This window comes from Nannospalax galili, unplaced genomic scaffold, assembly GCF_000622305.1.
Source record: "Nannospalax galili isolate Female #2095 unplaced genomic scaffold, S.galili_v1.0 scaffold639, whole genome shotgun sequence".
Taxonomy (NCBI): domain Eukaryota; kingdom Metazoa; phylum Chordata; class Mammalia; order Rodentia; family Spalacidae; genus Nannospalax; species Nannospalax galili.
Window position 1 is genome coordinate 2,848,052 of NW_008344644.1, and position 26,293 is coordinate 2,874,344.

At 35.2% G+C, this 26,293-nt stretch overlaps 1 protein-coding gene across 1 annotated transcript in view; it reads left to right on the forward strand.

Moving 5' to 3' along the window:
- The window catches only part of Sema3e (semaphorin 3E), a 283,121-nt gene that overhangs the window by 227,384 nt on the left and 29,444 nt on the right, over nt 1-26,293 (forward strand). The window contains exons 6-12 of the mRNA XM_008840910.3: nt 12,110-12,229; nt 13,585-13,727; nt 15,090-15,204; nt 15,619-15,688; nt 18,504-18,648; nt 21,653-21,875; nt 25,127-25,218. Of these exons, the coding sequence (XP_008839132.1) occupies nt 12,110-12,229; nt 13,585-13,727; nt 15,090-15,204; nt 15,619-15,688; nt 18,504-18,648; nt 21,653-21,875; nt 25,127-25,218 (908 nt within the window). The remainder of the gene's footprint in view (nt 1-12,109; nt 12,230-13,584; nt 13,728-15,089; nt 15,205-15,618; nt 15,689-18,503; nt 18,649-21,652; nt 21,876-25,126; nt 25,219-26,293) is intronic.

Consider the following 26,293-nt stretch of genomic DNA (forward strand, 5'->3'; position numbering starts at 1 on the left):
CTAAATTCTTCTTAAGCTAGAATATAAACTACAGAGCCTGATCAGCTCCAACTAAATATGCACACTGAAGCAATGCAGTAAGATAACACTGTCTAAAAGATACTGCAGTTCAATTCAGTTTAATCAGATGAATTGCCTGAGGTCATCACATGACACAATAATACACTTTTCTTTGTTATTTGGAATTGAAAAATTAAACATTTGTCAAAGGACTTCCACACTATGATAATATGAATACACAGGAGTTCCTACACAGAGTTGACCCCATGTTGGCAAATCCTTGGGTCTTTGATTTCTTATTCCTACCCCTCCCCTAAACTCCATTGTATATACATTTATGTAACCTGCTTCCTATTATTTCTGGAAAAATGTGTTAAAATTTGCCTCTCTTTGGAATAAAAACTTGATGAAATTGATCACTGACACCTAACAGTGCTAAGATATGTGCTTCTTGCTTCTTCTTATTGAGCAATTCTGAGGCAGACAGGATGCCTATGCAGACACACTGTCATTACATTTGCGTTGTTTATATTTACAAATGAATACTACTTTGTATATTCGGAAAATGAGAAAGTATAAATTATAGAGACTCATGTTCTAAATAAGCTGATAAACTAAAACTCCTTTCTGATGTTTACTTACAACATGCTCTATTTGATTTGGAGTTGGCTCTCCTGTGCTGCTCAGAACACCTGGGAATGTGTTTTCTTGAAGTTTTTCCAGATTGTGATGGGCTTTGCATCTGCTCCCTGTGCTTCCCCGTCCTAATCATGGTTCTCAGAAACAAATAAGTAACATTTTATAGAGACATGGATTTATAAAGAAAGCTCTCATGTTAGCTCATTAATCAGAAAGCTTTACTTTTGCTTCATTATTTGAATATGTTATAAAATGAGAATTTCATATAGTAAGTTCTTCAGAGACTTGACTAAAGACATTGGATATTTTTTTAAAACAAATAATTCTAAAGAAAATACTTATTTTGTGAGATTGGAGAGATGGCTCAAAGGTTAAGAGCACTGACTGTTCTTTCAGAGCACCTGGGTTCGATTCCCAGCATCCACGTGGCAGCTTACAACCATCTGTAACTCCAGTTTCAGGAGATTCATGCCTTATTGTGACCTCTGCAGGCATTTCATGACATTGATGCACTTACACACATGCAGGCAATACACTCATACACATAAAATGAAAATAATAAATAAAGTAAAAAATAAAATACTTAATTGAAAATATTTTTAGTTCTTTTGTGAACCCATTGTGCATATGCACATGCACAAATCTGTGTGGGATGTGTGAGTGTGTGTGTGTGTGTGTATGTGTGTGTGTGTAAAGCATAAAGGAGACCTTAAATATGAACACAGATTTGTTAAGGAAGTTTAGATATTAGGAATCACAGCCTTAAGAATGGATGTGTAGATGGAATATAGAATAAGGGAAACTAGCAAATAAGAAATATATATTGAAATATTTTTCTTAATAAAAATATATTGAAGGTTGACTTACACAGCATACATTAATTTACACTGAAATCTTCAAAATATTGGGAAGAGAAGACTAACATTTTATTTTATTTTTTAACATTTTCTCAAAATGTTAAAAAATAATTTCTATAGCTATATCTTCCACTCAACATCCAGTCTCCTTGGAGCTGGTTTATGCATGAAACTAGGAATTTAAAACTGGTGTTTTTAAGAGGGAAGTGTTTCTAGAGGGACATTTCCAAATGAGTTTCCTTGAACTTCCAAATCGAATTACTGTATGCTCAAATGTGAATTGCTTGCCATCTGGGCGGCTGTTTCAATTATTCCAAAGAGCAATCAAATGAAAGAGAGCTCTCCAAGTTAAGCACAAAAGTTACAGTATAATTCCTCCAAAGAGAAGAAATAAAAATACAGTTCTTCACATTTACCAACTTGCTTTCATCCCAAAGCACCTTGGAGAGATCACTCACTCAGTGTGGAAATTCTGTAGCCACTGGACTGGAAACCTGACAACCTATGAGAGCCACCAGCTCTTTACAAGAGAGGAAGTAAAAATAATTCACTCCATTGAAAAAGAAGTAGGAACATAGAGTGGAAAATGGAGCTACTGAAGTTGGAACCTGGCAAGTTTGGTGCCACTTACTCTGATAGGGAGGAATGTAGTACTGTGATATTTCATGGCCACCCATGATCTATGCTGATGGGTTAGAACAAGCACCCAGCACAAAGCCACCAGCTTTCAACCACCAGTCCTTGTTTCTTTGTTCATTATACACCACACAATGTGTAACAACTGTTCTCACGAGGACCGACTTAGTTAGAAAACACTCAGACTGATAGCAATATTCCCTAAACTATGAGGCCTCAAAGAAGGAAAAAGTGCTTTCAAAGTAAGGAATTTATAATAGTTTTTAACTTTAGATACAGTTTTAATTTCAGTTAACTAAATTCAGGTGATGTAATGTTCCCTGGAGGAAAAAAGAACTCGGAAAAACTAAATGAATTGTAGAGTATTTGCTGGGTGAAAACAAATATGCATTTTTAAATTAAATTTATAAACTTATTTAGGAATGAAATGGTAATAGAAAGAATCTAGATTAGAAAGAATTTCAAGAGCAAACCATTCACCATATCAAGCCATATTCCCCAGGGTTGAAACCAATAAAACTGAAGTCTTAGGTTAGTTAGGGCAACTTTCTCCTCAAATGCCATAGATACCTAGTTTGCTTTGGTGCATACTTAAAAGCACATGTCTCAAGTACAATAATTTCATGTGTTTAGTCAAGTTCTCCCCACAGAGTGCTTTCCAATATTCTATTGAAAGCTATTTCAAATAACCGTCTAAGTTATACAAAGCATTAGTGTCTGGTTTTAAAAAGTGTTGATAGCAGGAGTTTATCACTGAAATGAATTGCTGTATCACTTATCCATGACTTTCAAATGGTCCAATCATACTTAGTATTTATCTTGCTAGGTAAAATAATAAGTGAGTTATTATTTGGAGACTGGACAAATCAAAATTCATGAAATATTTCCTTGATGTCACATATCATTTTGGCCAGGCAGGAAATATTTTAGCTTTTTTTTATCTGTTGTTTGATGCAGAATTCATTAGGTTCCCTTATACTTTCTCCTTTCAATCTTATGGCTACTTACTTTTTACATTTTATTTTTTCCAACAATTTTGTTACAATTCCAGGTTAATCCTATCCCACCTGAAGTACCTACTTTATACTAAAATGCAAGGAACTAGTGTTTATGGGAGCCATTATGATTTGTCATGTATCTTTTGAAAATTTGGTTAGAATCTGTTAACATTTGTGTGCATGTATGTGTGTATGTATGTGTATGCACATGCATCTATATAGTATATGTGTGTTATATGTGATAGAAGCACCTATGTGTGGAGTGTGTGTGTGTGCCTGTGCACGTGTGTGTGCAGGTGCATGTTCGGTGTCCTGCACTATCATTTTGCACTATATTCCTTTTATAGAGAGTTTCTTCCTGATCTGGAGCTAACTTGCTGCATAGGCAAGCTCAGAATCCTCTGATCTCCACACCCCATAGCTCTTGGGCTCTAGGCCCATGCCAGCTTCTTCATGTGTGCTAGGGATCTGAACTTAGGTGCTCATGGGCTCTAGGCCCATGCCAGCTTCTTCGTATGTGCTAGGGATCTGAACTTAGGTGCTCATGCCCAGCAAGTCTCTTATCCACTGAGTCATCTCCCCAGCCCTCAATCTGTTAACTCTTATTGGGATATATTTAGGGACACAATAATTTAAACACTTACTAAATTTGGTTTCAATAAATAACCAGCACTAAGAAAATTTACTTCTAGGCTGGCAAGATGGCTCAGCTGGTAAAAATGTTTGCAGTTCAGGCTTGATAGCTGAGTTTGGTCTTCTAATCCCACAGTGGAAGGAGAGAATTGAAACATAAAAGTTGTTCTTTGACACCACATGTGTACTGTGGCTCACACCCACATTCACACACACACTCACTAAGAATACCAATAAAAATTTGAAATTATGAAAATAATTTTTTCCTTGTAAAGCTCTGGAACCTATGGTCCTATGCTAGGTTTTTCAGAATGTAAAACTGCAGTGTCCATAGACGCTGAAATTTTTTGTGAACTTTTATAAAAATAATTCACATGACCAGAGTTCTATGAATTAAACATTAATGATGATTGAACAAAAAGAAATGAAGTGCGTATCATGAACATGTGACTATTTCAAGTTGTTAATTATCTATATTTATATTCAGAGCAGAGTTGGGAATGAATATTCATTTCTTGAATTCATCCCAGTTGAATAGAAACTTAGACTTCAAGTTATTCCATTACACTTTCATGCCCATGAAGAATGTCTGTAGCTTCCAACTGAAAGCTGTTGCTCTCCCATGTTGGCAAAATGCCCGTGGTCCACATGCTTACTTCAGCTTCTGTCCATGCCTACTGGTCTCCAAGGAGCTGTTTGAATACTTTGCTCATATTATAATCATTTCCTCAAAATGAGAAAAAGAAGAAAGAAACACCCACTGTGTCCTTCAAAAAGCCCTACTCTCCATGATTCCATTTGTATGGTATCCTAACAAATCTGGCTGACCATGACCAGGTTGATGTCATTTGCAGGCTACCAAACAAACACAGGTTACAGACATATATGTCAACAATGAAAAAACTTTCCTTTTATGTTTATGCCTCCAAAACCACCTTCTTAACATTGATGGCTAAGGCTAGACATCTGCCAGAACACAAAAACAAAAATCTCAAACAACTTACTACTGGATGAAATCACACACACTTTCAACATGGACGATCACTTACTACCCATGAAGTAAATGTTTTTCAACATTATTTTGAGACTTAGAACACACATTTATAACATAAATAGGAGAAATGCTTGAATAAGACAAAATAAAAAGGTTTCAAATAGCTGGGGGTGGTGTTGCATGCCTTTAATCCCAGCACTCGGGAGGCAGAGGCAGGTGTATCTCTGTGAGTTCAAGGACAGCCTGGTCTACATAGTGAGTTCCAGGGCAGCTGGGGCTATGGGGAGACCCTATCTCAAAAAGACCAAAAAAAAAAAAAAAAAAAAAAGTTTCAAATAATCACTTGGGACTTTTCATACTAGATAATTAGAAACTTCATCCAGCCATGGTGCATAAAAACTCAGAGAAAGTAGGCTCCATGAACCAAAGTCATGATGAGTTTTCTAAAATAGTAGAAGGCATTATGTTTAGTTAAAACTACAAATAGAATGCCATTGTAAAATGAGAATTACACAGGAAAGTATTTATTGCTTATTTTTCCTTAACATTAATTCACAGTGGTTTGTGCCTATATATGGCTCAGAATGATAATATTTTCTTTCATGAGAGCAATTTAGGACATGTGCAGCCTTCCAATAAAATGCTGCCCTTGAGGCTGAAACCTGGGATCAAATGCCAGAAAAAACAGAATCTTTGGGTTAATGATTTTTAATTTATAAAATTAATATTTATACACTCAGATGATCAATTTTGATATTGTAACATTCATAATTAACAGCATTAATTGTTGTTAATATTAAGTTTGGAAATAAAATAACAAGAATTCCTTTCCTCATATAAATGACTAATAACTTTCTTTCATTTTATACTTTCTTCCTGAGGAAATTCTAAAAAATCCAGTCCTATCCTGAGAAACATGGGGTCTGTGGTGGAGCAGGATGGTCAAGAAGTTCTTGTAGAGGAAGTAGCAATCACCATGCAAATGGGGTAAAATGGAAGGGAAGCAAGGATTCTAGGTAAAAGGGCAATGCAGAACATAAGATCTTGACAGGCTCAAGATATCATAGATATGACCTTCTGATTCTACTGATAACTAATATCAGTATTTGAGATATTGAACAGTTCTCAAAGTCAAAGGGCATATTTAGAACTAGACCTATCTTAATTTTCAAAGTAGAGGCCTCCATTATAATTTGATCTGTATATATAGATTTTACAGATGTCATAAGGATATACAGAAGTGATAAGGAAAAGGAGTAAGTTACAGTCTTCCACCAAAATGGTCAACAAATACGTCTTATTTTCAGTTATAACTGTAATTAATTACCTAAATTAACATAATATCGCTTATCCTCAAAGGTCAGTAGCATAATAATTAAAAATACTAATTGAAATAAAATCAAGACTTGTTTTCAATATATAAGACATCAAATGTATTGGATGCAGGCTGGGTCTATGGCTCAGACAGTACATATTATTTCTACATGGTCATAGAAAATTAAATCCTGTGTGTGTGTCTTCTTGACATTGGAGCCATAATGCTAATCCCCAAAATACTAATCTTCTTAATCTACAAAAATATACTCCAAATACTAATCTTCTTAATTTTCATAAACATGATTGATATAGATGTTATTTATTGTTTCATTCTGAGAAATGCAAAATATTGACTCACAGCTTAATGACATCAAAGGCTATACTTTTTAAAGAAATTTTTTCCATTAGGAATTATGTATTTTCTCTTTTTTTTTTTTTTTTGGTCTTTTTGAGACAGGGTCTCTCTGTCACCGCAGCTGTCCTGGGACTCACTATGTTGACCAGGCTGGCCTTCAACTCACAGAGATCCCCTTGCCTCTGCTGGGATTAAAGGTGTGCGCCACCATGCCTGGCTAAGAATTATGTATTTTCTTAAAGTACCTGTTTTCTTTACTATGAGATGGACTATGTCCACTCATTTAATTACTATTAGATAACAATTGCACATAAAACTTGATTCTAGATAATTTTTGTTGTTAACACATTATCTTTTTATTTTTCTTAAGAAAATGTTTTGTCAAGCACAACACTTATCTATTATAGCTTGATTTTGTTTCCCTCAATTGATAAGAAGACAGGAAAGAAAACTCTTTCCCTTCTGAGGGAATGCTAACACGTCCAACCAAAATGCATTTGGTTCAGCTTACATAGCTCATAGTGTTTAACACCTGACTAACTCCTCTGAAGTTTGAGTAGCATAGTATATATTGAAGTATTTCAATGTTTCACAAAATATTTTCTTTCATTTAACTAGGGAAATTGGATAAAAACCATTGTCTTTTGAGCAGATAATTTGACCGGACAAGGCATTATTGGATGTTATAGGGCTGCCATCTAGTGGCTGACATGGTTATTGTATGTTAACAGCATTGATTTAAAAAGCTAGACCAAGTTCAAAATTCGGATAAATGCAATAAATGTATCTGTGGGAGCACTAAGACTATATTTTCATTGCGGTAACAGTTTTAAAATATTTCAAGTTGTCCCCAGATGCACAATAACAAAAACAAACATGGAAAATGATAGATAAGACCAAATTAGATAACAGATCCAGGAAATTCAACCAGCAAATAAAAAGCATTTCAGCAAATGGACGAGGAAATGATCAAGTACATAATATTCCAAAACGTTTCCCATAACTTAAGAACACAAATGCCAGTTCCAGCAATCATTCTAGCATAGAGTAGAAAGGCAAAGGGCTCCAAGGGTGCACATCGTGTTTCAGATGGGAAGGGGCTAAATAGAATGAAATAAACAGTACAATGTCTGATGACTTTGAATACATTCAGAAGAGATTTGCTGGCTACTGAAGTGAACAGAAATAAATTAGCAGTAGTTGCAGAGACAGCTAGAGAAAGGGAAATATAGTTTGATAACTGTTAGGAACATAACAAACACATAAATTATACGTGTTTAATGGTAATGAAAACACTGAACATTTATTTGAGAAAAAGGGGCTGGAGAGATGGCTGAGTGGTTAAGAGCACTGCCTGCTCTTTCAGAGGACCAGTGTTTGAATCCCAAAACCCAAATGGCAGCTAGCAACCATCCTTAACTCCCGTTCCAGGGAATCTAATGGCTTCTTCTGGCCTCCATGGCATTGAATGACACAGGTGCACTTTCATACATGCGGGTATAGCACTCATACACATAAAATAAAAATTAAAAATTATTTAAAGTAAGTGAAGGAAACTAAGGTTTAAAACTGAAGAAAAAAATACTCATGGTTTAAAAAAAATCTTCCCTTTATAAAAATTATGTATCAAAAGATGAACTTTTACGTTATGTATTAAAAAGATGACCTTTACATTTTGTATGTGAAATATAATTCAGCTATAGTAAACAAAAATAAAATTAGTTTTGATAATTTTTATGAGTTAATTTGGTTGTTTATGGGGCTCTTACAGAGGGCCTGGGTTTGGTTCCCAGCACCCACATGGAAGCCAAGAACAACCTGTAACTGCAGATCCAGGGTATATGATGTCCTCTTCTGATCTCATGGTCATTGCATGCATATAGTGCACTTACATACATGCAAGCAAACACCTGTGCACAGAAAATAAATACACCCAAAACTTAAAAGTTTGTTTATGAAAGGAATTGATAGTTTTCAAGTCCTTTGAATTAATTCACTGTGACTTTCCTATATCCATGTTTAAATAGTGGAAACTAAATCCCAAGAAATCATATTTCTCTAACCGCTGAATTCATATTGTCTCAAAAAAGTTCTTTAACACATAGACATGCTTAAATAAGAATTCTGATATAACTTCATCAAATTAAATTTTAATCCAGATTCTATACCTTAGGTTTTGCTTTATTTTCTTATCACATCACTCACTTTGTGTATGTTACTATATAGCATGAACTCAGACCTCTCTCCACCCCCCCCCCGTGTGTGTGTGTGTGTGTTAAAATTGTTTTCTTTAAAATTTTCAAACAGAAATCCGGGTTGAGAGAAGACTAAACTGCATCTGCCACTCTCACCCTGATTTGCCTGAGCGTTCTGCTATTTGCTTGTCCCTATCTTTCTCTGTTATGAAAAATAAAAGGGACTCTAGTTGTGAATTCCTGTGTGTCCTTCCTGCATCCATGCTGAAATATTTATTGACTGATGTGGTTTTGTTCAGGCAATCATAGTGGTTGTGAGTTCATGGGTGAAGCAGCCTTGTCACGTCCCTCCAGAAGACACTATTTCATAGGGTGCTCTGATTCTCAAAAGCTTTCTGCTTGCTCCCTCTTCCACAATGTTCCCTGAGCCTTGAGTGTAAGGACTGTGATATAAATGTCCTCTTTGGTGATAGGCACTCCACAGTCACTTATTCTCAGTGCTTTGACCAGTTGTAGTTCTCTGTAATTGTCTTTGTCAGTTGCAAAAAGATTGTTTCTTTGATGAGGGGGTCTAAGTATTTAGAAGTCAGTTGGCTACTGTATTGATTTTTCAAAATGATAGCAATAGGTTCTATTCTAGGGTCTACGATTGCTTCAACTATGGGTTCTTCGCTAGGTTTGCAGAACCAGACATGAATTCTCTCCTGTTGAGAAGGCCTTAAGTTCGTTGCCATTTTTGCCCCATTGGTTATATCTTGCTGGGCCAGTCACTATTGTAGTTTACAGAATTAGCTACATGCAGTAGCTATATTCCATGAACTGTGAAGGAAGGAGAGTACGTTTTCTTCAGGGATGAATCTCCTGATAGGCTGCCCCATGCCTAAGTGATCAGCTGTATACCAATGTGCATATAGGTCACAATAATTGCACTCACTAGGCTATACACCACACACGCACACACACACACACACACACACGATGGTAAAATGAATTTGAGAGGAAGACGTGGGAATATACATGAGGAGCTCAAGAGAGAGAGGGAGGGTTGGATTTGATTAAAATATATTGTACTCATGTGAAAAAACATAAATAATATAAGCCACAATTTGCCACAAAAGAAGAAATTAAAACATTGTTATAATATTTTGAGAATAAGGTAGTGATTCATATCAAAAATTAGTGTGACAAGATGAAAATATATATCCAAAATAAAGACACAAAGAGCAAGAACTCTTGGCTAGACTGAGTGTGCTGTTACTGTAGTCTGGTGTTATTACGCACACTAATTTCCCATTGTGGATTTTGATTTTTCCTGAATATATGCCAAAAGCACAAATTTAGATAAACGCTGAAGTCCTGGCTACAAAATTATGGTGTTGTCACTTATTTGGAAGGTAAATAATCAAATTATTTTCATGCATAACTTTCTACCTAATATTCTTCAAGGTAGTAATTGAAAGTTATATTTCTTTAGTTGAAAACTGAAACTTTAATCAATAAAATTAAATTAGCATTGCTTTTGTTGTAGAATGCAAATATGAAATGTAATAAAATAAATTACCATACCAAACAAATATTAAAGTGAATTATTTTGTTTAAAACCTACATCTCACTTATATGTACCCTAAATAGTTTTTAAATTTCTATTTTGGATTTTTTGAACAGAAAAAAGTATTTTACTTAGATTTCTTTGTGTTTTTAAATAAAAAATGATTTATTGCTATAATACTTCTAAAATCTCATGTTCTCTTTAAAACATTGTGTATGATTTATATCTTACTAATCTGTTTATAGCTCTGGTATATTATTTCTTAGCAATTAATAGTTAGCTCAAGTTGGAGATAAATACCTTCATAAATTGCCTTTATGTATCTCAGTTTAATACTCAAACTCAAATCATACAAACATTTAATTTTTGAATTTTTAAAAAATTTAAAAATTTCTAATTTAGTGAGAGAACCTTCATAAATCTTGAAGAAAATCTAACAAATGGACTTTGTAAGAGTCTTAGGTTCTCTTAAATTCAGTTTATATATTTGATCAAACTTTTATACTGGCAACATTATTAATCCTAATTATAATACTGACTATATAACTTCATATATTAAATTAGAAATACAATAATTTGAATTTTTAAAAATTTTATTGTACTTTAAGTAACATGTGGATATTATAAATTTTCAAGATTCAGAAAAGCCTCAGTAAGGGCTAGGTAGATGACTCAGTTGGTGAAGTGTCTACTGAACATCCATGAATACCGGAGTTTGATCAGCTGCATCCACAAAGCCCAGTAAGGCATGTTCTTGTAGTTGTGGGAGCTGTGGAGGCAGAGACAGGAAGATCTTTGAGATTCAGTGGCCAGTCAGCCTAGCTGTGTCAGTGAAGCCCAGATCTGAGGGAGACACCTTTTAAAGTAAAAACAGAAGTAAAAGGAAAACAGAAAGGAGGGGGGGGAGGGGGAGGGGGCACAGGAGCACCCAAGGTTGAACTCTGATGTCCACACCATGCAACATACATATGAGAGAGAGAGAGAGAGTCAGTACTGTATTACACAAATGTGATCTCTATATTTTAAACTCAAATAGAGTTGTAGGACACACATTAAGAAATTCATTCACTACTGCTCTGGGTCCACTGACAGCACACTGGCTCAATTTTGTGGCTGTAGGAGGGAGGATCATTCCAAGCCCCTATGCTTCAGAGGTGACTATCTTTCTGAGGTCCAAGTTATGCCCGTTATACCTCATATTTTCAATTTACTTAGCAAAGATTTGTTTCTACTCCTAAGCTACTTTTGTCTTTATTTCTGGATCTAAGAATAGATTATAGTTCTCGAGACCCTGCCATACATTTGAGCAGCTCCAACATCTGTTTTTAAGCCTGTGGCCTCCCCTACTCTCTGCAGCTAAGGTAATTCAGTCATTTTGCTGATTCTGGTTAAACTCGAAGCTCTTTTTATCAGTCCATCTGACTCAGCCATAAACTCACAATTTAGACAGCAGATGGGAATAGATAGTGCTTTGATAGACTTCCTTGTTCCCACAATAAAACCACGTTAGTGGCAGCAAATTCTATGTAGAAAGGACTGAGTTAGCTAACTCATATATTATAATGCCTGCCGCCATGATAATGATGGTAAAACTCAGATGATATTACTCGTTTACTAAAACAGCATGAACCCAAGCCGTTTACCAAAATGAGGTTTCAGTATATCCCAGCTCCTCTCAGTGCTTTTCTCCTTACAACTCTGAGTGTTTCTCCTTTTTCTCTTCAGAACAGAAGAAAATGAGGCACAGAGTGCCCTCAGCTGAGTGAGAAGGGCGGTTTGGAATCCTGCTGTGCCCTTGTCCTAGTCCCTTAGCCACGAAAGTGTTCATGACCTAAGAATGAATGTGCATTAAACTGGATGTGTTTGGCATAACCATGGTGTCTGCTTCTTCAGAGTGACAGACACTGACTTATTTTTCACTGATGCACCTGTGTAGGCAGCGAACTGTTTACCGGTCTCTACAGTGACTACTGGGCCAGAGACTCTGCAATCTTCCGAAGCCTGGGGCGGCTAACCCACATTCGCACTGAGCATGACGATGAGAGGCTGCTGAAAGGTAGAACTGGAAAGAAGGCAGTATGGAAATCAGGGTGGAAAACAAGTCTGCAGTTCATGGCTAGTCCTGCATCTTGATAATAAAAATAAAAGTACAATATAGAATTTACAAGTATCAGAAAAGTTTTTCTGATGACATTCTTGAGTCAGAAGTATGTGATATGTATCTATCATTTTATATAGAATGCAATTATATATAGTTTTATATATTTTCAATTATATTATTACAAATCAATTATGCAATCAATTGTTTGTAGCAAACAAAAATCAAGAGATAAATGAAATAAATTGAATATTTGAAAAGCAAAAAATGCACTATCCAATAAGTTTTGTCTATTCTTATCAACTGGTACCATTGTTGATGGAGTAATTATTTTGCCTTGGTTATTTTAATAGGATCTGATTGCACATTTAGACAAAACTCTAGGATGGTCACTAGTCTTTTTCTGACACACAATTCTTTGTAACAGATAAATTATATATTTTGTTACATACTGGTATAACTAGGAGTGAAAACACCATGTTGAGGCTGGAGAGATGGCTCAGTGGTTAAGAGCATTGACTGCTCTTGCAGAAAACCTGGGTTCAAATCCGAGCACCCACCTGGCAACTGACAACCATCCATAACTCCAGTTCTAGGCCATCCAATGCCCTCTTCTAACCTTTGTGGGCATTGCACGACATGGGTGCACTTACATACAAGCAGGCAATATATTCATACATATATAATAGAAATAATAAATAAATAAGCTCCACTGCATTACGGTGACATTTTCATCATTTCCAGCTTTATTAAGTTTCAAAATATATATACATCATCATTAAAATGTTTGGCATACCATATCAATCAAAAGTCATCTACTCAAATCCTTTGAATTATAAATACAAAACCATAAACTTCCCACTGTAAAGGTAAAGGAACTTCCATGAGGTTTATTGGTAGATGAATTTTGAAAAGTGATAGTTTTTTTTTTTAACTTTAGTGTGGGACGTCTAGGTACATTCACTTTATATAGAGAATGGGGGGGAATTGCATAAAGATTATTTCATAATGTCTTAAACCGGCACCTTTTCTAAATGCATTTTAACTTTGCGGCATACACTGTTTAAATTGTTTTCACGATTCTTGTGTTTTCTATTTAAGTTGTATTTTTAAAATATCTATTGATCTACACATAAAATGAGAGTAATTATTTGTTTTTCAATGAGTGGCTAAAAATTTAAAGAGAAATACGTATCTCCTAACAAAATGATAAGTCTTAAACATTTGAGTGGGACATAATTTATTAGGGCGACATTTCATTATTACATCATTATATAATTCTTACTATTTCTTCTGCTTTTTTATTTCTATAGAACCAAAGTTTGTAGGTTCATATATGATTCCTGATAATGAAGACAGAGATGACAACAAAGTGTACTTCTTTTTCACTGAGAAGGCGCTGGAAGCAGAGAACAATGTCCACACAATATATTCACGAGTGGGCCGACTGTGCGTGGTGAGAATACCATCTCTGTCATTAGGCTTGCTTAGCTCACAGCACATAGCCAGCCTTTGGCACACATTTTATAGTAGGCTTCTGCTTTAAGTATTTTGTAGTAGTCTGTAGGCTTTCTTGAGTTGTTATCTACTAGGTCAAACTTCATATGTTATGTCTATAAAATCTTCTTTGCTAATAAAAATTTCATTGTAAAAGAGGCTTACAGCTCATGATTTTTGCTCCATTTCAAAGTTGTATTATGAAATAACATATATTAGCATTTCTCTCCACATTGAAGTTTTTTTATTTCTTTTAATTTTATTACTTTCATTTATGGATTTAATTAGTTTGTGTACATGTCTCTCACTCTCTCTCTCCCTCTCTCTCTCTCTCTCTCTCTCTCTCTCTCTCTCTGTGTGTGCACATGTGTGTCATTGCACATGTGTGGAGGTCAAACTGTGAGAGTCTGTTCTCTCCTTCTACCAGTGGATCCAGGGGGATCAAACTCAGATCCTTTAGCTAAGCTGAAAGTGCATTAACCCACTGAACTATCATTTGGCCAAAGTTAGTTTTGTTTTTTTTTTTTTAATTTAACAAAATCTTTTCTGTTTCTTTAGCTCTGTTTGGGTATACATATTTGGTTTGAAAACCTCTGCTGATCAGTTCTTTGGGAAAAATAAACAACAAAACATCCACAGTTTTTTCACATTCAGAAACATTGTTTGGGAACATTCAAACCAACATAAAGTAACAATCTATATTGACACATTAGTAGTATTAAAAATGCAAATTTGCTTTGGCATTTAGGAAGATATTTAAGAATAAAGTGAAGATACACTTATATATGTACCTATATATGCATATATATTAATACACAGTACACACACACACACACACACACACACACACACACACACACCCCTAAGGGTGATCCTCTTTCCACCAACTCCCAAGTGCAGGTATTATAGGTATGAGCTACCAGGCCTGGCTTATCATAAACTTTCTGTCATAAAGGAAAAAAACCAAAATGATCCCTACAAATTCTTGAGATAGACATTCGATTTATGAACAAAACAATAACCACTGTTACTGTTACTATATCACAGAACTGTTACTTCATGTAGGGAAGGCAACCATATTAATATTGTTTGGTAGCTAGAAAATTTATTGAGTGCACTTGAGTGAAAGTACACTGTTTAGGAGGATGTACAATCAAAGGAGAAACTAGAGGGAAATATACTCATAAAATTACTTGAGAATTATGGTACAATTCCTACATAAATATAAGAAAGCTCTCGACATACGCCTGTTTCACCATATTGAATCTCCGCCAGGAGAATTTCATCGAGTACTCATTTGTCTGTGCTTTGTTCTTCACAGAATGATGTGGGAGGCCAGAGAACAATGGTAAACAAGTGGACCACATTCCTGAAAGCAAGACTGGTTTGCTCAGTACCAGGAATGAATGGAATTGACACATATTTTGATGAACTAGGTAATTATTGTTGGGAGATCCACATTTTATTCTTTGATGCATGTGGCTGCCTATAAATCTCCTCTCAGGCATATATGAAAAACCTGTCTTCTGTAATATTTAACCTCTAACAGACCAAAGGCAAATTTCTGTCTTTTCATTTTGGGTGGATCACATGGTGGGACAGAAGAGTTACAAAAAAAAGGAGACTCGTCTCTTTACCATAGAACTAGCACATTTGTTTCCCTCTCTGCTTCCTCTGGTTCAGTTCAGGTCACCCAGAACAGCAATGATTCACAGTTTTGACCCAGTCATAGCTGTGGAACTGGAAACTTGTCCTAAAATTCACAGTTCTAAACTAGTTTATGTAAATATCTTTTTTTTTGGAAATGGGCTAAAAATACTAAATGATGGAATGATCTTTAATTTTTCCAGAGGATGTGTTTTTGCTGCATACAAGAGATCATAAGAACCCAGTGATATTTGGACTGTTTAACACCACCAGGTGAGAAATTTAGAGTCAATAAGAACCCTGTAAGAGACCCATTGTCTTGCTGCCTTCCCCTTCGCATAGTGTATAACTCAGAAATACTGCTGACCCCATTGTCCCTCTCCCCTATGCTTTGTTAAAATCTCAAGGTTCTTCTGCTTTCCTGTGATTGCAAATGGACATCTTTCATTTTCAACCCACAACCTCAGTCTAGTCAGTTTCATTTGTAGCATCCCAGCCCCCTCCTTTGATCAGTATCTCAATCGCTCCAATTGCTTATCTGAAACAATATGAACTTTTTATTTATTTATTTATTTTTGTTTGTTTGTAAGATATTACTTCCACACTATGAAGTCTAGGTAATTCTTTTATTTATCAGATGAAATTTTCTAAGCCAAGCTTTCAAAGTGCTGTACTCAGTGTTAACCACTAGCTTGGGGGAAGATTTTCCTCTGACTGATCCAGTTCTCTGTTTTTGACTCAATAATACCTTGACAGAAACCAGCATTTACCTTGCCAGTTCTTACTCCCCTGACCCCCAGTTATTACTCCTGCTAGAAATGACTTTCCCTTCTAGCATTTGTTTATATCAGCTCCTCAGTACTTGGCATTTGCCATCCATGTCCAAGAAACAGTCCTTGATTCCTTAGTCAGGAAGCACATTCCTCACACCTGGATTCTCGTCCTCTGCCTGTGTGTAATTCATGGTGAGCACACACTTGCCATCTGCGCTCCATCTGTGAAAAATGCTAAGTTTAAAGCTTTCAGATCTGCTATTTTCCTCTTTATGTTTTTATATCTATGAAAGAATTCTATAAAGTAATATTTTATGTGCATTGATATGTGAAAGAAGAAATATACTTAGAATTGATTTTGGTTAAAAGTTTACATACTTTTCTAAGTAATTTTCTAAGTATCTTTCCAAATCAGGCAGAGTGTAGAAAAATGACTGGGGAAAGAATAAAGGAGAAGATATCTTAGCTCACTTAGAGATAGATTGATTGTACTCTATTCTCCATTGCCAGTAGCTTAAGCTCTAACGATACTCTGTAGCTGGTACTCACTTAGGGCCTTACAGATTTGTTTAATTTTTCAACATATGACTTCTAGTTCTCACTTTGAATAAGAAACATTTGAAATGCTCTTTGAACAAGTACCTTGTTGTAAATATAACTTTTCTTCTATAGAATAACATGGAAATAACCACTAATTATAACGATTCAAATTAAAAATGGCTAATACAGATTGGTATGTGGACAGTTCCCCTTTTTACTTCTTTTCCCTTATGCCAGCAAATTATTTGTATGCAACATGATAATTCTTTATATGGTAACTCTATGAGATTATCTGTATTATTTTTGTACAGGTTGCTATGATCAGTCTCTTAAATGGAAGCATATTGAATTATTCTGAGAAATCAAAAGCATGATTTCTTTCCATGATTTCAAACTTGTTCAGTTTATATATAAATCTGAGAGGGGTAAAAAGCTCCCAGCTGTACCTGACACAGAGGTTGATTTTTATAGAATGCTGATCAAAGGGTTATTGCCACTTCAGCTGAGAGACTGTCTAGTTTTCCCCAGTACCTCAGGCTCTTTCAATTGCTTCAAGGTGTGTTATAAAATGTGTGAATTGATGTCCTAAGACAGTAACATGACTGCTGTTCTACAGCTGTCCCAGGGCGTAGGAAATGTATTTACACAGAATTTTACGTTTGACTAAAATACCTTCACAGACACCATTTATTTTGATTCAAGTAATTTGGAAGCTGGGAAATGGTGCAGTTCTTTCACATGATGGCAAAGGAGAAATATGGACAGATGTTTGAAAAGTATTGTAACAATGTCCTTTTGCTAAATATTGTTGAAAATGCCTCAAATAAAACTTGCTTTACTTAGTCAACTACTATCTATATCCTCTGAAGTAGAAATTTTTATCCAGAAAGTCATTTTAGCTGATGCTACTTAGAGAGATGAAGTGTCTGAGTTTTATATAATTCTTAGGTTTAATATATTCAGATTAACCATCTTTCTATTGAAGAAAGAATTCAACAAGTGTACTAATATTTACGAGACCCCATAACCTGGTACAAAGTCTTAAATTATCATGAGATTCTTGTTCTTTAGAGCATATGTACTGAGAAATCTAACAAACGTAAATAGAATTTGAAGTAAGATTAACAGCATGATGATTAAGAGAACTCTATGTTCAAGCTATAATAATATAGAAATATTGCCTTAAAATTACTAATTCAGATTGCTAATAGGCCTTTAAAAACAAACAAAAACAGGCTAGCAAGGTGCCTAGCAGGTAGAGGCATTGCTGCCTGGCCTCACGAACTGAGTTTGATCTCTGGAACCCACATGGTGGAAGGAGAGAATCAACTCTTACAAGTTGTCCTCTGACCCCCACATATGCCTCATGGCTTGTGTCTTCTGTAAACTAATAATAAGTAATGTTAAAAATTAAACATAAAAACACAACACCAAACTTAGCAATTCAAATTGAAGTGGCTTGCATCTTCTATGAATAATAGATAAATGTTAAAAATTAAACAGAAAAACATACATAGAACTCAGCAATTCAAATTGAAGTAGCACAATGTTATCCTTCTAACAGTGTCATTTCCATTGTAATAAATAAGAAGTTAAAGAACTGGTAAGTCTGAGCATTTCATTACTTAAAATATTGTAATAGTTAAGATTTCTTGAGTATTCTATGCTGCAGAGAGTTAAGTTTCTTAGTCAAAAGACTTTATTCTAATATATAAAAATTGGAGTGTTTTACCAAGTGAACGCTTAGTTATTTCCACACTTTTAAATTTTTCCAGTAATATATTCAGGGGACATGCTATATGTGTCTATCATATGTCAAGTATCCGGGCAGCCTTTAATGGCCCATATGCACACAAAGAAGGACCTGAATACCACTGGTCGCTGTATGAAGGAAAAGTCCCGTACCCAAGACCTGGTTCTGTAAGTGTAATCTTTTAACAAGGTGTTCTTATTTTCTAAGTCTCTTTTGGTAACATTTTACTAGCCATTTTCCATCTTCTACCCAGTTTTGCAGTTAAACAATTTAGAAATTGCCTATCTGAAAGTCTGTTTGAGCAGTAAAGAAATAATAAGCCTCATATCCAGTTTTATGCTAATTTTTAAATGGATATAATTTAGGATTTACTTAGCAATGTTATAAAGTATGTTAGCATTGATATTTTGGAAAAGTAGCTCCATTTGAAATTTCATCTTTAAGGGTGCTGGTGAACATAGAAACATACAATAAAACATCACATATTTTCCTTCCAACCTTGTGAAAATTAGTATCACGTGTCAACCTTAAATGAGAAAATATTGTTTGGTTTTAGTATCTTAATATTTGTGTCTGCCTCCAAGTTCCCCATGGAAAACTTTCTTTTTGTCATATTAGCAGAGGAAAAGAAAATCTATCATTTGTCTCTAAACTGTTGTGACTAAAATTCTCTCTGACTTGTTATACCAGCCTTTGTGCTTTTGATTTGGACATGTCTAAAGATGATGATGATGATGATGATGATGATGATTTTTATCATGAATTTCAAGGATGACTAGGTTGGAAAACATCACAACATTTCATGTCTTATGTGTGTCACAGTGTGTAAACACTGAGCTTGTCATGCAAGTCAACATCTTCACTTTAAAAAAATCATGTATTATTTTCATTTTATGTGTATGAGTGTATCGCTTGCATGTATATAAGTGCACTTATGTCATGCAATGCCTGTAGAGGTCAAAAGAGGGCATCAGATTCCCAGGAAATTGATTTATAGACAGTTGTTAGATACCATGTAGGTGCTAGGAACCAAACCCAGGTCCTCTGCAAGAGTAGCCAGTGCTTTTAACGACTGAGTCAGCTCTCCAGCTCCAACATCTTCACTTTTACATGCAACTGGTGAAATGGTGTGAATACAGAGATTTCATAATCACCCCCAAAGTCATGGAGGAATGTTTGCAAAGCCATAACTCAAAGTGAAAACAAACCTCACCTCCATTAACAAGTGTGAAGCTTTATCGTAATAATCACTGTCAGTGGCTTAAAATTATTACTTCCAGCAAGATATAAAGTATATTTCATTTCACTATATTAATGGAAATTACAATTTAAATGGGAAAATCTACTCCTGTGGCTTAGTGGAAATGCTTCTTGAAACCACATGGCCTTCAAGGAGATTGGAGGAAGCGATTGGTTACTGAACTGCTTCCAAGCCAGTCTAGAATGTTTCCAGTCATATACTGTGAAAATACATTCAAGTGTACATATCATGTCAAAGTAAGAAAAAAGGAATTATTTTTTAAAACAAACAATTATCAGTCCACCTTTGCAAAACTTTATTACTTAGCTACTGCATTTATGTATCATAGTAGAAATTAATTTTTATTGGGACATTACAATTGATGTTGGTTCTGGAGGAACATGTGTGATAGGAGGGAGCAGTTATCAATAAGCAGGGAAGGCACAAGTACTTCAGGTAGCATCTTAAGAAGCTGTTGAGCCCTTCATTTTTGCATCAGTGATTTAACAGTGAGACATGCAAAAGAAAATAATAGTTTTTCACTTTCTCCGTGTCAAATATATATGAACTAATGCAAATTTTTACAGATTATAGGAGGACAACACAGAGAGGGATTTTTCCTTCTTGATAATTAGCAATGATGATTTTTTAATAAAAATTTTATTCATTATTTTTATTTTATGTGTATGTGTATTGCCTGCATGTATGTAAGTGCACCCATGTCAGGAAATGACTGTGGAGGTCAGAAGAGGGCATCAGATCCTCCAGAACTTGAGTTATGAACAGTTGTTAGACACCATGTGGGTACTGGCTATTGAATTTGGGTCCTCTGAAAGAACAGTCAGTGCTCTTAACCACTAAGCCATCCCTCCAGCCCCAGCAATGATGAATTTTTAATTACTCTCTGTATTAAAACATTTTAATTTTGTAGGAAGACAAGCAGAAAATTGCCAGTCTTATTATGATTGTCTAAGTAATGAGAAATCTAGTTTGCATAATTTGGATACATTTATTTATGTATTTATTTATTTAGGTAAATAGCTGGTTAGTCAGTTGGCTAGATAGTTAATTTTTAAATATTTTATTATATTATTCTTATTTTTTTATATGTATGAGTATATTGCCTGCATGTATTTAAGTGCACCTGTGTCATGCAATGCCTGCAGAAGTCAGAAGATAGCGTGGGACCCTCTGGAATTGGAGTTATGGACTGTTGTTAGCTGCCATGTGGGTGCTGGGATTTGAACCCAGGTCCTCTGCAAGAGCAACCAGAGTTCTTAACCACTGGGTCATCTCTCCAGTCTTGTAGTTAGTTGATTTTAAGACTAGGTCTCACTATGTAGCTCAGACTAGCTTCAGATATGAGCTGTTTTCTCAGTTTCCCCAGGGTTGGAGATGCAGGTCTACATCATTCTGTATGCCGAGACCCTAAGTTTTAGCCCAACAAACACACATTCTATTTTAATGACTGTAGTTGCTCTCTCACTCTCTCTCTTTTGTGATGCTACAGATTGAACCCAGGGCTTCAGGCATGTCAGGCCAGCACTCTACCACTAAACTTCATCCTTTGAGAAACATCAGTTCTTCAGCTACAAATTTTACTTCAAACATGAACAAGCAAATTTAGAAAACTGGGAAAGTAATTAGAATGTTCATACTGTTATAGTCGCTTACCATCTCCAAAATGTCCTATATTCAATATACGTTTACTGTCCTGAGCTTCTACTGTTATCTGTGTATTTCCAATGCTATATGTTTAAAATAATTTAGCCTTTGAAATTTTCAATATTGAGTTCATTTCTATAACAAATGACACAGAGCTGCTAAACACTGCTGTGCAGTAAACAGTTTATTGCTTGAACTTATTCACTTTTTCTAATTCTTCCTGTGTTTTATTATAAAAACGATGATCTAATCCACTTGTATTTCAGTGTGCCAGCAAAGTGAATGGAGGGCGCTATGGAACCACCAGGCAGTACCCTGATGAAGCCATTGGATTTGCAAAGAACCACCCCCTAATGTACCAGCCCATAAAGCCTACTCATAAAAAGCCAATACTGGTAAAAACTGACGGGAAATATAACCTGAAGCAATTGGCAGTAGATCGAGTGGAAGCAGAGGATGGCCAGTATGATGTTTTATTTATTGGAACAGGTAAAGAGATAAGAAAGCCTTGATGCATTTCAACTAGCCCCTCAGATAATAACTTTCACCTGTCAGTACATTTCATGTTGTTCAATTAGCTATTTGCACACTGCTAATCCCAAATAAGCCAAACTGAAATAGACTCCTCATTGCAGTAAGAACTTGTGACTATTATATTGTGCCTATTGTCTGAGAATACTTATTATTATTATTACCTTTTGTATTCTCAAAAATGTTAAGGTCTGGAAATAAACTTGAAGGCCACCCTTGCTTCAGAACTGACAAAATACTGGCATAGTCAGAGAGAATTTGGGATTGCTATATCTTAAGTCCTGATATATAGTCAATAGATGAGGAAAGTGGAGAAATAAACAATTGATGCTCACAGTGTTGGTTATGCAGTGACCCTCTCAGAATGAAAGTATACTGCATAGAGAGGACAGTTCTCTTGTCAGCCTCCAGCCCCATGGTGGTCTGTGGTTGCTCAGTAAGTCCTAATGGTCTCACTACAATTGGGAAAGTAACTTTGCATAAATCTGCAATCTCACAATGGCCATCAGCCTCCATCACAATCAGCCTTTGGTACCAAGTAGGCCAAATCTCACCCACAAAGGAGGCAGCCTTCAACCTCAAAGATATAGTATCTTATAGTAACAAAACAAAGTTTAGTGAATATGCTAAAACTGAAATTACAGATTAATTTATAGCTTCAATTAATTTCATCACTTTGCTTTAGTTTGTGGAAGAGAACTTGAAAATCTTTCAGTGTCCAGAGTGGTATGCAACAAATCCTGTGAGGTGCTTTAAAATTCCTTTCCCCTTACCCAGCAAAACACTTGCTATGACAGTTGAGCTTTAGAGGAGCAAGCATTCTGCTGTCTACAACATGAACCAAGACATTATTCTCAAGGGGTGTTTGTGCATGCCCAGTTGAGAAATCAGGATGTACTACTAATGCTGGTGTTTATACTTCTCTGGGAAGAATTTTTTTTCTTTTTCTAGAAATAAAAATTTAAGTAAAGAAACAGTAATCTTATCATCAGAAATGAATTCTAGCAAAGGTTATATTTTATCACTGTTTAGGAAGTTAAAAATGTGTTCTAGCCAGGCGTGGTAGTGCACGCCTTTAATCCCAGCACTTGGGAGGCAGAGGCAGGCGGATCTCTGTGAGTTCAAGGCCACCCTGATCTACATAGTGAGTTCCAGGACAGCTGGGGATACAGGGAGACCCTGTCTCAAAAAGACTAAAAAAAAAAATGTGTTCTAAATCATGAGTTCATTATTATCTGAGCATAAGGCTTCTTTAGGAAACCTAAAATTACCTCATCATCAGTTCATTCACTGATATTTCTGACCATTAAAAATGGTCATTCCCAAAAGCACGATTCAAATGTGATATAATTAATGACTTTTATTTTAAATGGCCTGGAAAGCAGAAGTCATATATACCATTCTAAGAAATATTTTCTTGTTGTAATTACCAAAGACACTTGAGAATATTCCAGAACTATCATTTACATAATAGTTAACTCATAGTTAAAATCATGTTGAACCACAAGCACCTAGAGAAAATGAATCAATTGAGGACTGTATGCAAAAATACATTGGAAAACATAATAAATAATAGGTATTTTCTACAATACCTACAATGCCTATTTTCTAGTCAAGCATAGACTCTAATGCAATAACAACCTGTCATGATTACAAAATCATTGTTTGTGAATTAACAATTCAACTTGCATTTTGCATTTGGCTAATAAAATTGTAGACTAATATGCCTTTTGTTTTTAAAATGTGACAATTTTTGATTCTTTTAGTTAGTACAAAATAAATGTGCTATGTATAAGATTAATTGTAATTTACTTTTATTAACTCAGACAGCACAAGATTTGATAATCTTTTGTTTAAACTTCCCAAATACTCAGAATATCAAGATTAATTAAAAAATAAGATGGAAAATTTAAAATAGCAATATCGTTGTACAAAAAAATAAATTATGGAAGCCTAACTGCCGGTGAAGGAGGACTAATAGGCTTCCCTTGGCTGTGTGGGTGCGTCTAGCCAGCAAAACCCAGGGCTCCTTCTGTCCCCCTCCTCAGTGCAGGGATTGCAACACTGCTGTAATGCACTGCTATGCTTAGAATTTTGCAGTCAGTGCTGGGGATCTGAGCTCAGGTCCTAATGCTTACATGGCAAGCGCTTTACTGTCAGTGTCAACTCCCTAGCCCATCCTTTCGATTTTAAATACAGATATATCTATTCTTTGCACTTTAACCTACGGCAGGTTTTTAAATTAAAAATTTGGGACAAACAACCTAAAGTAACACATTATATCAAAGGTAACCTGGAACTTCTAAACCTCTTTTATAGCCTGTTTTAGCATATGCTTTAAAACACCAATCTTAACCAGGAGGTGGCGCAGGCCTTTAATCTCAGCACTTGGGAGGCAGACACAGGCAGATCTCTGTGAGACTGAGGCCAGTCTGGGCTGTAGTGAGTTCCAGATCAGCTGTGGCTACAAGGAGACCCTGTCTCCAAAAAGAAACAAACAAACAAAAGAGAACAAAACAAACAAAATGAAATGAAAAAGCAAACAACAAAACAACAGAAAAAACAAAAAAGCAAACAATAAAACACAATAAAAATACTATTCTTACGTACTTATATAGACCAAAAGCAATATATAAAAACAAAAAGTATAAGTAGGTCTGGAGATGCAGCCTAGTGATAAAGTTTTTCCTAGCATGTGGCAGGGCTTGCATTCAGCCCTCACCACATGAAAACAGTGTACCTGTGATTTCCATGGTTTGTTGCTTGGAATGGTCCTTAAGGTTAAAAGTGTGTCTCTTTCTTACTATGTAAGTAGTTTAAGGAAAATATTTTCTTGCATGAAGCATTACAAAAGAAACTACTAAAAGTGTGGCATTTTGATTTTTGAATCTATAATTTGATTTTTGGATTGGCCAAACTATTTTAAAAATCCTGTGCTACCAATTGTTCTTAGCTTCCTTGTAAGTGCTGGGATTCAAACCCTGTTCTCTGCAAGAGCAGCCCATACTCTTAACCCCTGAACAATCTCTGCAGGCCCAACATTTAAATTTTTGACTAGGAATACCAAATTGATTTTTGCTAATTGAAGCTATGAATATATAATTAGTCATGTGATTTTCTAATTGCCAATGATTAAATATTTTATACATTCTTATTGAAGTCAAAGTCAGTAAGCCACTTTGATTATTACCTATTTTGCTTTTATACAGATACAGGAGTTGTGTTGAAAGTAATCACAATTTACAACCAAGAAACAGAATCAATGGAAGAAGTTATTCTTGAAGAACTTCAGATATTTAAGGTAATTTGATAAACATTATGTCATAAACTATGTACCACAGACAGTTGAAACTGAGACACAAGGAGGAAAGGTGTCATCTCAGTTTTTCCCTCATAGGTGTGTTTTGAATTCAAAACAAGTTGAGTGAACAATGATTTAAAATCCTAGTGCTTCTATTTCATTGTCAATTTTTTTAATAAAAGGTATCAATATGTATGTATGAAAAATTGTCAATGTAAACCATTGTGATAAAGAAATCACACTTATCTCAGGCGTGTATTCCAGAATAACTATGGCAGAATCACACCGTGCACAAACATACTACCAGAACTGGCAGAAAATGACAGACTTCAAATAGTGCACATTAAGACGGGGGAGATACACTGCTTTTAGTTATAATGTAGTATTTAAACAAAGAAGTTATCAATAAAGGAAAACTAGAAAATTATAGTGGAGAATGTAGTATAAAACAATTACATTTGAATATATGCATGTACACACACACTACAATAAACATATACTGTAAGGTCTCATTATTGTAGCATTTATCAAACTTAAGATCACTATGAATACTAACTTACATTTCTGGCAAGGAGGATGCTACATATTTCTGATGACAATTTTTTCACGTGATCAAATCATAACCTTTATGTATGTTTTTGTTCTGTTTAAAAAATCTTGGTCTACATTGCTGATGAATCAATGTTGATTTCTCTGCATTATAACTGATGCCTGTGTGAAGCTGTATAATACATCCTCTTTTTACATTAAGATGCATGCAGATGTTTTGAGTTTAGAAATTTTGAACAACACATCAGTACTTTGCTTGGAGCACATTTTAAACAGCCAAACACCATCAAAAAGTATAAAAATGAAAAACCAAAAGGTACTAGGCAGTCATAAATAGGACAGTTATTTGTACCAGGGGTGCTGAAACAGAGTGGAAAGATGCTGTGCTGATTTCAACTGGAATTTGTACATTCCACACTTCAAACATTTTGTTGCCCTGTAACATGTGTATGTATAAATGACAGGAATACTATCATGGATTAATATTAGGATTACAAACTAATTTAGCAGGCAGACATATTTCTAA